The sequence below is a fragment of the Oncorhynchus gorbuscha genome, linkage group LG09, assembly GCF_021184085.1.
Source record: "Oncorhynchus gorbuscha isolate QuinsamMale2020 ecotype Even-year linkage group LG09, OgorEven_v1.0, whole genome shotgun sequence".
Classification (NCBI taxonomy): domain Eukaryota; kingdom Metazoa; phylum Chordata; class Actinopteri; order Salmoniformes; family Salmonidae; genus Oncorhynchus; species Oncorhynchus gorbuscha.
In genome coordinates, this window is record NC_060181.1 from 40,105,355 (window position 1) to 40,120,899 (window position 15,545).

Below are 15,545 nucleotides of genomic sequence, written 5' to 3' on the forward strand. Positions count from 1 at the left end.
GTGTGTGTGTGTGTGTGTGTGTGTGTGTGTGTGTGTGTGTGTGTGTGTGTGTCACATGTTTCTCCCTCTCCCTGCTATGGAGGTGCTGTATTGTCTCAGCTGTTGTGAATTAGACGGGCATGACACAGCACATCTCTCCTCATCCCTGATCGCCACTGTCCTCACTCACCAGCCCAACCATAACAAATACACTGCTTCTTTACGTAACCTACACAACTACATTCATGTGGCATATTAAGAAGCCCAATCATCTGCGTAGAAGAATGTATGTGATGTCGGTATACACACAGAGTTGGGAATGTGGGATACCATGGATAGTAGAGAGTGTGTGTGTGTGGAGTTGGCCCTCTCACTCACTCTTCACTGGCCACAGCAGGGCCCAGCAAGTGTTGTTTGGAAAGAGGAAGAAAGCGTGTGTGTGTGTGTGTGTGTGTGTGTGTGTGTGTGTGTGTGTGTGTGTGTGTGTGTGTGTGTGTTGTGTGTGTGTGTGTGTGTGTGTTTAATTAGCAAAACACAGAAACTGGGAACAAAGCAGGAATGTGACCTCTAATTTGACCATGATTAGGATGTGGTAAAAACTTTAACGTTCACATACGGGCCCCATATTCCGACCCTAATGATGCGTAACACCGTAGTCTGGCAACGTCTTTCAGGTATGAAGGTGTGAGTTCTTCATTTCAGAAACCATATGTGCCCACTTGGCCACATGACTTTAGTTAAACAATCTGTAACACTTAAAAGTATTGTACCCCCAGTATTCATTTGATTGACAAGCCTGTTATTCACTATATGTACTGTGGCAGCCTGGTTAAAGTTGCTGGGTGGTTTGTCATGCTTGTCTTTGTGTCTGTAGAGGGGGGGGCAGACAATGGCCACATTGAGCCGCTCAGGTACAACGCTGCTAGTTAATAATTAAACTGCTGCTGAGAGGGAGAGCGAGGGGGAGAGCACTTCCCTGCTGCCTGGATACGAGTGTGAGAAAGGGGCAGAGGCAATGGAGGCAAGAGAGAGGAGGCAAAGGGAAGGGGGGATGGAAAGGGGGAGGGAGAAAGGGGAAGAAATTGAGAAAATTGCCTTGAATGACAACAGTGCTTTAAAAAGATGCGATATGGATAGATGGTGAGATATGATTGTTCTGTTGAAAGGGAAAGGAGAGGGAGAGAAATGCAGGGAAAGGAGCGAGAGAGAGGGGACACACTTTACTTTCTACAGGAGAGTTGTCTTGTGGGTAAACCAGCCACAACAAAGTCAATACTGTCAGTATCCTGTAGACACCTGCATGTATCGCCAAACGGCTCTACTGACGTTGCGGAGACGGCCGTCGGTCTACATTATGGTATGAAGTCTAGAGACCTACAGCATGGCCTTTTTGGCTGATGGCTAAACGTTAATGGATTCCATTGCTTTGAGTCCCCACTGTGTGTAGCTCACCGGGGGATTTTGGGGCCTGCTCGCCCCTCCCTCTTCCTGTCTGAGGTAGAACTGTGACTCATTTAAGCAGCCGTGACAGACCAAATGAACGGGGGATGAATGACAATTTAGAGGAGAGGAGTGGGGGGGGGGGTCACAGACTGCAAGAAAGGGGTTGAGGATGGAATGATCAAATCCGACACAATCTAAATGGAGACGGCAGAGAGGATGTAAAAAAGAGATAATAGTATTGATGTATTATGTTTCCTGTGTCCCCCTTGTGTTCTTCCCTCTTTCTTTATTATGTTTCCTGTGTCCCCCTTGTGTTCTTTCTTTCTTTATTATGTTTCCTGTGTCCCCCTTGTGTTCTTCCCTCTTTCTTTATTATGTTTCCTGTGTCCCCCTTGTGTTCTTCCCTCTTTCTTTATTATGTTTCCTGTGTCCCCCTTGTGTTCTTCCCTCTTTCTTTATTATGTTTCCTGTGTCCCCCTTGTGTTCTTCCCTCTTTCTTTATTATGTTTCCTGTGTCCCCCCTGTGTCCCCCTTGTGTTCTTCCCTCTTTCTTTATTATGTTTCCCCCTGTGTCCCCCTTTATTATGTTCTTCCCCTTTGTGTTCTTCCCTCTTTCTTTATTATGTTTCCTGTGTCCCCCTTGTGTTCTTCCCTCTTTCTTTATTATGTTTCCTGTGTCCCCCTTGTGTTCTTCCCTCTTTCTTTATTATGTTTCCTGTGTCCCCCTTGTGTTCTTCCCTCTTTCTTTATTATGTTTCCTGTGTCCCCCTTGTGTTCTTCCCTCTTTCTTTATTATGTTTCCTGTGTCCCCCTTGTGTTCTTCCCTCTTTCTTTATTATGTTTCCTGTGTCCCCCTTGTGTTCTTCCCTCTTTCTTTATTATGTTTCCTGTGTCTTCCCCCTCTTTCTTTATTATGTTTCCTGTGTCCCCCTTGTGTTCTTCCCTCTTTCTTTATTATGTTTCCCCCCCTGTGTTCTTCCTTTCTTTATTATGTTTCTCCCCCTTTGTTCTTTATTATGTTTCCCCCTTGTTCTTCCCTCTTTCTTTATTATGTTTCTTCCCCCTTGTGTTCTTCCCTCTTTTTATTATGTTTCCTGTGTCCCCCTTGTGTTCCCCTCTTTCTTTATTATGTGTGTCCCCCTTGTGTTCTTCCCTCTTTATTATGTTTCTTTCTATCCCCTCTTTCTTTATTATGTTTCCTGTGTCCCCCTTGTGTTCTTCCCTCTTTCTTTCTATCCCTCGCTCATTTCCCCTCACTGGCGTTCCAGCTCTCCTGGTAGCTGGCCTACATGTGCGCACGGTTCAATTTGGAGCGGCTTGTGCTGTGGGGGCATTGTAGGAGGTCGCGCCAGACTGAGGAAGCTTTTGGGGGGGGGGGGGGCGGCTGAGCAGAGGAGGGACAAACCCCTTTTGTTTCTATGAAGACGTTTTCCTTGGACGCAGCCATGACAGCTGCACCACAACTGACAGAGGGTGTGAGAGAGGGGAAAAGGGGGAGAGGGAGTTAAAAAGGAAGAGTGGAGTATTTAGCGTGTTTGACATGCAGGCCACGGGCGGCTCGCAGCAACAGTTAGACCACAGAGAGAGGGGGGAGGGAAAGCGAGAGAGAGAGAGAGAACTCCCTCCCCCTATCAAGTGAAGAATGTGTGTGGACTAAAGAGCGACAGAGCGAGCGAGAGGGAGAAGGCAGGCATGCGTTAGTTGAGTTCACATCGGCTGCTGTCTCTGCCAGAGGTCTTTAAACGAACAGTCATAGCAACTGTAAAAGGGAAGGGAGGATAAGAGAGAAGAACGAGTGGAGGAGGAGGATCTGAACCACAACAGGCACTGTATCAGGGATACAAGGAGAAAAACAAACTTGGTTAAAATCAATGATTTATATATACACTAGATGACTGATAGGGGGCGCTGGGTTGAAGCCACTGTGCCTCCATCTTGGCACTTCCCCACCGTTCAAAAAATAATAATTTGTAAGTATAAAGTAAATTTGAGATTACGAATGTTACTGTCCCCACTACAACAACAAAAAATATTTACATTCAATTGAAACACTGAAGAATTACATTCATGGAATGGAGAACTGCTCTTACTGGGGAGAGCCAATATGGCCGACCGGTGGCTTCAAAGACTCAATGGCCAATACATAGCATCAGCAATCCAGGGTTTAAATAAATCATTGGTTAAAATAATCCACTTTTGTCTGGTACCAGGGGTTGCTGTCATGCTTGCTGGATTCCCCCGACTGTGTGCGTAGATTTGTGGTGTGGCATCCTGAGGCCCCCTTTTCTGTAACCCCTAGCCTCCTTTGCCCCTGAGCCCCACCACACACACACACACACACACACACACACACACACACACACACACACACACACACACACACACACACACACACACACACACACACACACACTCCTCTCCTTGCTGGTTACACTGGAGCGGCAGACGGAATGCAGAAGTGGAGACTGTGATTGTGAATATTGACGACTTTTGGGTCTCTTCTCCATGTTGTTTTACACTGACACGCTGGAGAATAGCAACCGGCTGCTTGGAAACCTGGGAAAAAAGAGGAACGAGAGGGGGAATAGGATAGATAGAGGCTCCACTTCCTTGTGTGCATATAGACTGGTTATTTTGGAAAATACAAAAGCCGTTATTGATAAGCCTCTTTTTTTTCCTGGCTTGCTAGCAGCTCCCCTCCCTCAATCGCTCTCCCCTCCCCTCCATCGCTCTCCCCTCCCCTCCATCGCTCTCCCCTCCCCTCCATCGCTCTCCCCTCCCCTCCATCGCTCTCCCCTCCCCTCCATCGCTCTCCCTCCCCTCCCCTCCATTGCTCTCCCCTCCCCTCCATCCCTCCCGCTTTCTTTCCTTCTCTCTTTCTCTCGCTCACTGTTTCTCTGTATCATTTGCCTCTCTTGCGGACAGCGTTTTTGTGCTCTGAGGGGGAGGTGATTTGCCCAGGAGATTCAGTTCTGGATTACAAAGCAGTGATGAATGTAGCAGTCTCACAATACTAGCGTCTCTCTTTCACTCCTCCTGAGCTTGTGAACACTGAGAAATAGTACCACCCTGCCTAGCAACAAACCCCCCTCACCTGTGTTAGTCTTCATTTTATCCTCAGTCTATTTATCTGTTCATTTGGAAAGATGATTTGCCGGGTGCTTAGCGTGGGATAATCTTCTCTCGTTATCCCGTGATTTATTTTTAAAAAGAAACACCCCCCCCCCTCTCTCTCTTTGGCTCCACTCACCCCTCCTTCCTCTCCCTATCTGAAGCTCACTCCCCCACCCCTCTCACATGTTTTTTTCGGGAGAGGAAACCAGCATGATTGGAGCACTTCCTGTGTTTTAATACCAGAGCAGGAAACCGAATGGATTTAAACAAAAACAGTTTGAAAGAGAGGTCGAGACAGAAGAAACGAGTGAGTGAGTGAGTGAGCGAGAGAGACAGAGAAGGGGGAGTGACTGAGTGAGCGAGTGAGAGAGGAAAAATTGTGTTTTTTTTTTTTTTTTTTTAGCAGCTGCAAACCATTTCAGTCTGTGTAGTGGCCTGAGAACAGAGAGACTGAGCGACAGAAAGAAAGCAAGGAAGCCTGCCTGCTACACACAAAAACAGAGGAAGAATTGGGATTGCGTGGCGCTTTGTTGTTTCTCTCATCAACGGAGCTCTCTAAAAAAAAAAATAGAGAAGTGGAGAGAGAAAGAAGGAGAGTGTCCGGGGATTGTCTGGGAGAGAGAACGCCTGCAAGGCAGAGTCGGAGGCAGCGCTCAGACTGGGTCTCGGACTGTCTGGGTCTCTGCCCTCTGGATACAGTCCCACGACTCACAGCAGCTCTGCCTGGCTGGACTGGGCTCACCCCCCCTAACCCACCTACCATCTCTCCCTAACGACCCCTCTCACCCCCTCCCGGATTCAGCCTCCGCTCTGAACTTACTGTCTCTTCTTGACTGGAGCTGTGGATGAGCAGCGTGATGGAAGGTGGGAGATGATAGACAGGCGTCTCGTCTACGACAGGAAAAAGGTCTGGATTTCTTTGTTCTGGTTTTTGAATTGCAAGACTGACTTGTGCGGAGTGGCGGATGATGGGATTTACTTTTTTTTTATCGCTGATGATGAGGATAATGATGATGTCAGCAAGGGGGATGAAGGAGCATTCCAGGCACAGAGCGGGCCGCTGCCTTCAGACACACATCACTCATGCTTTGTGATGAGATTGGAAGAGAGAAAAAGGAGAGAGAAAATCTAGTCTGTCTGCAAGGACTCACAGGACCAAAACAGGCTGATGATTGACTGCTCGGTTACTTTGTATGACATTTTTTGCTTCCGTTTTGATTCCCTCAAAAGGATCAACTCTTTTGTTAAGTCATTCCCATGGTTTTGGGTTGACAACAAACTTGAACCAAGACAGAAAACATCAACAAACTCATTGGATCTGCACTTTTTTCCCTTTCCCACCTCTTTTTATATCAGGGAGTAGTGGATTTCTCACCCCCTGCACAACCTCTTTTTATATCAGGGAGTAGTGGATTTCCCACCCCCTGCACAACCTCTTTTTATATCATGGAGTAGTGGATTTCTCACCCCCTGCACAACCTCTTTTTATATCAGGGAGTAGTGGATTTCCCACCCCCTGCACAACCTCTTTTTATATCATGGAGTAGTGGATTTGCCACCCCCTGCACAACCTCTTTTTATATCATGGAGTAGTGGATTTCCCACCCCCTGCACAACCTCTTTTTATATCAGGGAGTAGTGGATTTCCCACCCCCTGCACAACCTCTTTTTATATCAGGGAGTAGTGGATTTCTCACCCCCTGCACAACCTCTTTTTATATCATGGAGTAGTGGATTTCTCACCCCCTGCACAACCTCTTTTTATATGAGGGAGTAGTGGATTTCTCACCCCCTGCACAACCTCTTTTTATATGAGGGAGTAGTGGATTTCTCACCCCCTGCACAACCTCTTTTTATATGAGGGAGTAGTGGATTTCTCACCCCCTGCACAACCTCTTTTTATATGAGGGAGTAGTGGATTTCTCACCTTAAAAGGAGACTTTACACACTTCTTTGGCTGCTTCTCACTGAGACCGTTGCTCAACCCTTCTCTGCTGCTTATCCTGTTGTGGCAGAGCGAGGAGAGCAGGAAGGGAAGGACGGAGTTGAAGAGTGGGAAAGGAGTAGGGAGTTGAACGACTGTGTGTGTGAGGGGGGAGTTAAAGTCAAATGGAACAAAGGGTTGTTATCTCCACGGCACTCACCTCGTTCTGGACTTTGGACCTCTACGAGACCGCCCCTGCCTCCTTCCTGATAACCTTCCAAATGAGCAGTGCTCATTAATATGCTGCCGGAGGAGAGGAGCATCTGCATGCAGGACACTCACTCACTGATGCTCCCCTGCATTTCAGATAGTGCCGGAATAGCCTGCTGCACTGCTATTGAGGTGACATTGATGTGGACCTATGGACTTGTAATGTAGATTGCAAACCTTTTGACATTTTGGTCATTGAAGCGGATTCATGTTTGGGATTGTGGATTGGACCGGGAATGGTTGAGCGACTGAACTATTTTCAACCCACCCATTAAGGTATTTTCCCCATTGTTTTCTGTGGAATACTTATTGGCCCCGTCCCCGAGGGGGGCCACCCTGCCCCTATAAAGGACCACTGCAGGCCGTCAGGGTATCTCCCCCAGTGGCAGCTGAGGAATGGGAAAGCCCCTGAGCCGGCCGGACTGCCTGAGGCAAAACCCCCGATGCCTGGGGAAGGGGGACGAGGATGAGGCCTACATCGAGGACTGCTATGTCCCCCAGCGTTCCATCTACGACACCATGCGCATCAACGAGCAGATCGACCAGGGCTCCTCCAAGCTCAGCCAGCCCTCGCGCAGCACCCTGGGCTCCAACGGCGGCGGAGAGGCCAGCACCCTCTCCAGCAACGGCACCATCGGGGCTGACTTAGGGAGCGTCTTTGTGTCAAGGGCGCACGCTGATGCCGGAGTTAAAAGACTGGACGAAAGGGTGATCTTTGATGCCCTCAAGCTAACCGGCGATCCCCAGAGCATGTCACCACCTGGAAGTTGCGGTGGTTCTGGTTTACCCATCACACCCTTGTCCTCTGCCTCCTGTGGGGCAGCCGCAGTAAAAAGGCGCCACCAGGGTGGCGATAAGAAAGACAACCCTAATCGTCGCTCCTGGAAGGCGTTTATGCCCCCCAGTTACCCAGAGTTTGCAGAGAGGCTTGAGTTTTCTCCTGGGGAAAGTGCTGAGAAGCGTCTGTCCGGTCCTGCGATTCCACTTTCTCTACTTCCGCCACCAACCCTCACCTCCACACCCCCCTTACCTCCTTACTCACCTTCCTTTGTGTCGTCCGGGGGTCCTCCACACACTGTCTCATCCTCCCCTTCGTTGACACTGAGTCCCATTCCCCCCCTCCAACAGCACCCTGTCAGCAGGCAAAAACAACTTCACCCCCTGCTCCAAAAACAACACAAGCAAACACATGCACTACCCTCCCCCTCAAAAGAACAACCATCGGTGCAGGTACCTACCCATCCCCACCAGGGCTCTGGGGGCACCCCACAGCAGAGTCCCAATGCTACCGCCCAGCTGGACAACAAAAAGGACAAGCATCATAGGCGCCCGGCTGTATCTCCCAAAGCTGGTATCAAGATAATTACCGAGGAGAGCCCTGAAGCGGCCAAGGCTTCTGACTCTGAAAGAGAGACGGACTCTCCTCTCCTAGAACAAGACCTGGACAAAGCCCCTCTCCTACCCCAGTTGGCTCCACCGAAACCTGTGTTCTACCCCCCGACCAAAGCACGCACCTGGCCCCGAAGTATGAGAGGGGGAAAGCGGTCCCACGGGGGCATGCGCCACCTCTTCCCCGTCCTGCCCCCCCTGCCACCCTTATTGGGAGAGGACAGTGACATGGACGAGGAGTCATTCTACCTACTGGACCCCCCCTCACCTTTCCTCCAGGAAGAGGAGGGGCTGGTCCATGGAGGGCTGCCACTCATTCCCTGCCTCAGCCAGGAGGAGGGTGAAGTGGGACTTTTGGGCTGGGCTCCCCCTAATGGTGAGCTCCGGCAACGAACCGCCTCTGAGCTCAAATTCGAGGAGGATGAACGCAGGATCTTACAGGAGCTGGAGGAGGAAGAAGTGGACATGGAGGAAGAAGGAAAAGGGGAGGAAGAAGGGACAAGAGAGGGGGGAGAAGTGGCGGATAAGAAAGGAGAAATTGAAGAAGAGGAGGAGAGGGAGTGGGAGGCAATGCTGAAGCTGGAGAATAGGGAGATAATGGACCGATGTTGGGAGGGGGACTCTGGAGAGGGCTGGGAACCCCAGCAATCAGAGTCTTCTGGACATTGGCCCCTTCTGACCCCTCCGACAGGTTTTGGTGGGCCTAGGGCCCCAAGTGCCTCCCCCTGCCCCAGCTCAGGGGCCGGCTCAGATGACCTTTTCCTAGAGCTGGAGAGACAATGTTTAGAGGAGGAGGGAGGGGAGAGTTCTGTGGACCCTGAATCTAGTGAGGCAACAGAGCCCAACACCCTAGCCAGTGTAGAGGAGGAGGAGGAGGAGGAGGAGGAAGAGGAGGAGCAGGAGGAAGCCACTGATGCCTGTGTTTGTCTTGTGGAAACTGCGCCTATGTATATCGATCAAAGGACAGAGACTGATTGCGCTGAGCCCCGGTTGGAAAACCCCTTCTCAGTTTCACCACCACCTAGTCCTGAACACATGGACCAGGTCCAACTACAGACATCTGAACACACCGACCTGGAGGAAGCACAACTCTGTTATGACCTCCACCAGGTTCTCGTTGAAGGTGAACAATATCATATTGATGAAGAGCAATGTGTAATTGATGATGAAGGCGAAGAAGAGCAGAGTTTTCCCGAGACGCCCGAGATGGACTCGGTCTGCGGACATCTCCCTGAGTCTGACTCAAGCGGGGTCCACATGTCCCAGCCGGACAGAACTGCTTGGTCCGACACCACTCAGAACGACTGTGAACACGAGCCGCCCGCTGAGAGCGAGTGGGAACTGGACAGCGGTTCGTCATCGGTTCAAGAGGTCGAGGAGGTGCGCGAGGAAACAGGGTTGTGCCTCCACACGGCCTTCCCACCTCCTCCATCCCCCAGCCCACAGAACCCTTATGCCAAAAGGGAAGAGCAGGAGGTGGAGGAGGCGAAGGAGAGGGCGCCAGACTGGAGTGCATGTGAGCAACCTGAGCCTAGTTGGGACAGTGGGTCCCCTGGGTCGACCCACTCAGATGGAGAAATGAGGGTTAGTGCTGCAGAGGATGTTGATGTACTAACTTCCTGTCAAGCGGAGCTGTTCTCTTCAGAGATTAGTGACATTGCTAAGGAGACAACCTCTGTCACTGAGGGGATGACACTTGCGTCATCAGACACTTGGAACTGCTCTGTCCCCACAGATAAGGTATCTTCTCTGAACATGTCTGGGCAAGACATGGACCAGAGGTCCACAAGCACCCCCAAAGCTCTTGAAGACACTCTCCCTCGTTCACACTCCCCCTGCTCAACAAAGAGACTCTGCCCCCCCTTCACCCTTACCACTGTCCCCCGTCAAGCACGAGCCAAGAGGGCCAGGCCTGGACAGCAAAAACTCTGACGCTTTTGTGGCCACTGACAGTTTTGTTTACCTGGCGGTCTCCGTGCCACCCCCGTTCCCTCAGGACTGCCCCCCCTCCCCGCTGGAATCCTCAACACCCCCCAGCCCCAGCCCTGTCCCCAAACCCTGCCCTGAGCCAGACAATGGGGCCTTCCTTTGCTCCGACAGCTTTGTTTACTTGGCCGCCCCGGAGCGGCTCCCCCAGGTGTCCGACGGCGGTTCCGCATGCGAGGACGCCCAGGAGCTGGACTATGGAGACTCGTACTCTGAGAGTACCCAGTCGGGAGTGGACTTTGTCCTTGGGTCCATGACCGGGGACAGTGACTGGGAGTCTGACGGCTCGGCCTTGGACCCCCCCTTGTACCAACAGGGAGTGGGAAGAGCTGGAATCTGGGTTACTCCAGGGGCTTTTCAGGGAGGGCCAGTTGGAGGATCAGAGGGCCCCAGTTGCCACAACAGAGACTGAAGGGTCGGACTGTGAGACCCCATCAGGGCCAGTGACCACAGGGCAGGGAGGAGCTCCTTCACCCTGCCCCGACATAGAGACCCAGGTGGAGGTATAACAGTCTTCCATCCGTCTTTAATTGAGGTTAATAATCAATGGTCAAGATCCAGTCAGACAGAAACTGGCTTGGTAGGCTACGTTTCAGGGTAAGGTGGTGTTTATGTACTTGGTACAAGTTCTCAGTCTAAACCCCTCTTCTCAGCACTGTCCTCGTCTTCATTCTGATTGGTCTTAGCATGTTCTTAATATTAATATGTTATAGGGCTATAGGAGGCAGTGTGATCACAGTGGCTCTCAATTCATTTCAGTATTGCAAAGGCATTCGGTTGATATAGACACTGCTTGGAAAATGCAGTGGAAAAGGGGGCTGGGGCCACATAGCTTGTTGTACTGCTGTAGTTAGACTGTAAATGATTGCAATACGATGCACAAGGAGGGGTCTGTCCATTTAATGGAAAGTACCCTCAGGCTGTCTGTGTGTATACGATTGTGTACGAGGGAGCATGTTTGAGAAATGTATTTGAAACAGAACATTGCGTTTAGAGAATATCATGTGCTTCTACTTTGATGTAAAGTGCGGTGTTGGCACTATTTAAGCGTATGGCTTATAAACCGCTATGTGTTGTTTGCATTGACTCTAAATAGCAGCTAGACTCATCTGTTTCAAATGGCCCAACAGTAGGGGTGTTTAGGCACCTCACATGCTTGTGTACGTTCACCTTGATCACGGGCTTTGAAGTAAGCACTTCCATCTGTTTCGATGGAACTTGTGTATGTTTTGAAGGGCCGGTATTCGTGCATGCAGTGAGACTTGTGACTTCTTTTGACATTTTCGGACATTGGTTGTGATGACTTTATTCGATATAATTCTAAACTGTTTATAAGAGAGTGGGGATTTATATTTCAACACCATGTGGTTCCATTGAGCAGTTCAAGTCTGAATTTGGCTGTTTAAGCACACAGTCGGCACCCTTTCACGGACTTTTCATTGGGCTAGTCGTTGTTTGCCTGGATCAAAGTCTCTGTGTGACTTCCGTTCCTCCTGATCTACATATCCTCACAGTGTACTTTTCCATTCTCTTCCGACTCCCCCGGTGTGTGTGTGTGTGTGTGTGTGTGTGTGTGTGTGTGTGTGGTGTGTGTGGGTGGGTGTGTGGGTGGGTGGGTGGGTGGGTGGGTGGGTGGGTGGGTGGGTGTGTGAGTAAATGACTAGTATTTGTTTGAGCCTTTACCGTCTCTTACCTCTTGCTTTCGTGTTTGCAAGTCCTCACCACCACATAGTGTGCTTCAATTCAGTTCTCTCCCTGTACTGTTTATCTGTGTGTATTTATGTGGGTATGTATTTCTGGGCCAGTGTGTTTGACTGGCTGTCATGCCTAAACTAGGGCCTTCTCTGCTTCACACTGTCTGTCTGTCTGTCTGTCTGGGGCGTCCTTGCCTCTGCCTGCCTGATGGCCTGCCTGATTAACTTCCGATGGACTCCTGGGTTTTTATTTATTATTAAATGATTGACTCCATCAGCTACACACAGTGGGGCCTGGTCCTGGCTGGCTGGTCGTCCACATCTCATTTACTATGGGTGTGTGCCTGTGGGCTTCATCTCATTTAGTATGTGTGGTTTATGCGTAGTCACGGTCTCTCTGGCCCTCCTAAATGCAATCAGATGCCCTGTCCTGTCAGCCTGGATTTGACTGGAGAGGATTAGAGTTACCGTCTACTGTAGTACAAGGAGGTTTCTGAGGGGAAAAGAAAATCACTGTCCGTTGGCAGGGTGGCAATCTCCCAACCATAAAATTCCCCCCATGCCTCCCCCTCTCTCTACTCTTTCACCCCCTCTTCTCTCTCTTCTCCCTCGTCTTCCCCTCACCCTTATCCTCTTTTTCTCTCTTTTTCTCTCTCCACACATTTTCCCCTTTCTCTCTCTACACTTCTCTCTCCCCCCACAGTCCGATGGCAGTGTTCCAGAGATAAGGAAGTGAGAAGTAAACACTAGGGATCTATGGAGGGAGAGTTGCTGTTGCCAGTAACACACAAACACTGTACGAAGTTGTCGGGGGGGGAATATAAATAGAAGATAAGGGAGTGCCAGGGTCTATCTGAGCCGAAGACCTCTCAGCTATGGCCAGTCACGCCCTCTTCAATGCCAAAGGCCACTTTGGACAGGAAACCAAATATACAAGCGACCGTAGATTGTAATTCATGTTTTTTTTTCTATGGAAATGGCGGCCATTTTGGTGCAAGAGAAAGCACTCTGAGGGAAGAAATAGCTGTATGGCTCAATACCTGGTAGTACTCAAAGATAAGGCCCTGGTAAAATGATTAGGAGGGCTAACCTGGTAGGGTCAATCAGAAGAGTGTGCAAAGCTGTCATCAAGGCAAAGGCTATATGAAGAACCTGAAATATAAAATATATACACTTTTTGGTTACTACATATGTGGTATTTCATAGTTTATTCTACAATGTAGAAAATAGTAAAAATAAAGAAAAACCCATGATTGAGTAGTTGTTCTAAAACCTTTGACCGGTAGTGTACACAACACTAGAGCTGACCCCTTTTAGTCGACCGGTCAATATTTTGGTCGCTTTAGTTGAGCAGTAGCAAAAAATATATATCTATATCATGGTGTACAAGACACCTGTCTGATTTGTGCCTGTCTGAGAGGACTAACTGTTAAACTGTTCTAATTGTTAAATGTGCCTGGCTTTTAATACCTCATCCATATACAGTGCATTCAGAGGGTGTCAGATCTCTTCCCTTTTTCCACATTTTGTTACATTACAGCCTTACTCTAAAATCAATCTACACACAATACCCCATAATGGCAAAGTGACAACAGGTTTTTTTAGAAACTGAAATACCTTATTTACGTAAGTATTTGGAACCTGTGCTATGAGACAGGAAATTGAACTCTGGATGCATCCTGTTTCCATTTATCATCCTTGATGTTTCTACAACTTGACTGGAGTCCATCTGTGGTAAATCCAATTGATTGGACATGATTTGGAAAGGCACACACCTGTCTATATAAGGTCCCACAGTTGTCAGAGCAAAAACCAAGCCAAGAGGTCGAAGGAATTGTCCGTTGAGCGCCGAGACAAAACATTTCTGCAGCATTGAAGGTTCCCAAGCACACAGTGGCCTCCATCATTCGTAAATGGAAGAAGTGAGCAATTGGGGAGAAGGGCTTTGGTCAGGGAGGTGACCAAGAACCTGATGGGAGCACCTTTTAGAAGGACAACCATCTCTGCAGCACTCCACCAATCAGGCCTTTATGATCGTGGCCAGATGGAAGCTACTCCCCAGTAAAAGGCACATGACAGCCTGTTGGAGTTTGCCAAAAGGCACCTAAAGGACTCTCCGACCATGAGAAACAAGATTATCTGGTCTGATGAAACCAAGATTAAACTCTTTGGCCTGAGTACCAAGCATCACATCTGAAGGAAACCTGGCACAATCCCTATGGTGAAGCATGGTGTTGGCAGCATCATGCTGTGAGGATGTTTTTCAGCGGCAGGGACTGGGAGACTAGTCAGGATCGAGGAAAAGATGGACGGAGCAAAGTACTGAGAGATACTTGATGAAAACCTGCTCCAGAGCACTCAAGACCTCAGACTGGGGTGACGGTTCACCTTCCAACACGACAACGACTCTTAGTACACAGCCAATACAACACATGAGTGGCTTCGGGACAAGTCTTTGAATGTCCTTGAGTGACCCAGCCAGAGCCCAGACTTGAACACGATCGAACATCTCTGGAGAGACCTGAAAATAGCTGTGCAGCAAGGCTTCCCATCAAACCTAACAGAGCTTGAGAGGATCTGCAGAGATGAATGGGAGGAACTCTCCAAATACAGGTGTGCCAAGCTTGTAGCGTCATACCCATGACTCGAGGCTGTTATTACTGCCAAAGTACTGAGTAAAGGGTCTGAATACTTTTTTAAATACATTTGCAAATATGTCTGAACATGTTGCTTTGTTATTATGGGATGTGTTGTGTGTAGATTGATGAGGGGGGGACAATTAAATCCATTTTAGAATAAGGCTTTAATGTAACAAAATGTGGAAAAAGTTAACGGGGTCTGAATACTTTCAAAATGCACAGAAATAATGCAGATCCTGCTTCTGTTAACTGCTTGAGTTTTGGTTTAATATCCTGCCGATTCCATGAGCACCAATTCACGAATGAATGTGACTGTTTTTAGTCTTCGCTGTAATGAATGTGACTGTTTTTAGTCTTCGCTGTAATGAATGTGACTGTTTTTAGTCTTCGCTGTAATGAATGTGACTGTTTTTAGTCTTCGCTGTAATGAAGGCTTAACAAACAAAAAACATTATAACTGACAGTCTCATTCGCTTATAATCTATTTAGTGTTTACATTGTTCCAAAAGGTCAGAAAATAATATTGTAATCTATACAGCACCAGTTTGGTACACTTAATATCCACGCAGTGCTGGCTCCTTACCTTGTTTTTATTGATCTCCAGTATTTTCTACAACTAGTCAAATGTATTCCTCTCATCTGACTTCCCCTTTACCTCAAAAGCGACCAGTAAATATTACCCCATTTCGAGTTTATTTGTCAGGTCCTCTGCATCCATTTTGCTGTTATGGTGTTCGCCGTTTGTCATAACCAATTTATTGATGTGATCATGATATGCTATAGGTCACTTCCTATTGGTTACGTGCAAGAGAGGAGGGGTTGAGAGTTTGGGGAATGTTTTTCAGATTTCGGTGACAGAACTTTTCAGTCAGAAAGGTCTGTAATTATGTTCCAGCTTCAGCAACATGGACAGAGGGATAAACACTTGATGTTCTGTAATTATGTTCCAGCTTCAGCAACATGGACAGAGGGATAAACACTTGATGTTCTGTGGTGGTCTATGCAACAGGGAGGAGAGGGAAGCAACGGGTCGTCACACAGTCACTCACTGTCGTGTTTTTTTTTTTAAACACCAGCCTAGCATGTCTGAGCCAGGCCCGGCACAAT

At 48.6% G+C, this 15,545-nt stretch overlaps 2 protein-coding genes across 2 annotated transcripts in view; both read left to right on the plus strand.

Moving 5' to 3' along the window:
* Positions 1 to 15,545, plus strand: part of LOC124044378 (microtubule-actin cross-linking factor 1-like) — a 288,208-nt gene that overhangs the window by 221,656 nt on the left and 51,007 nt on the right.
* On the plus strand, positions 4,720 to 10,517 carry LOC124043573. The gene has a single exon (XM_046362288.1). It carries the CDS (start codon positions 7,127 to 7,129, stop codon positions 10,049 to 10,051), a length of 2,925 nt encoding a protein of 974 aa, XP_046218244.1. The 5' UTR covers positions 4,720 to 7,126; the 3' UTR covers positions 10,052 to 10,517.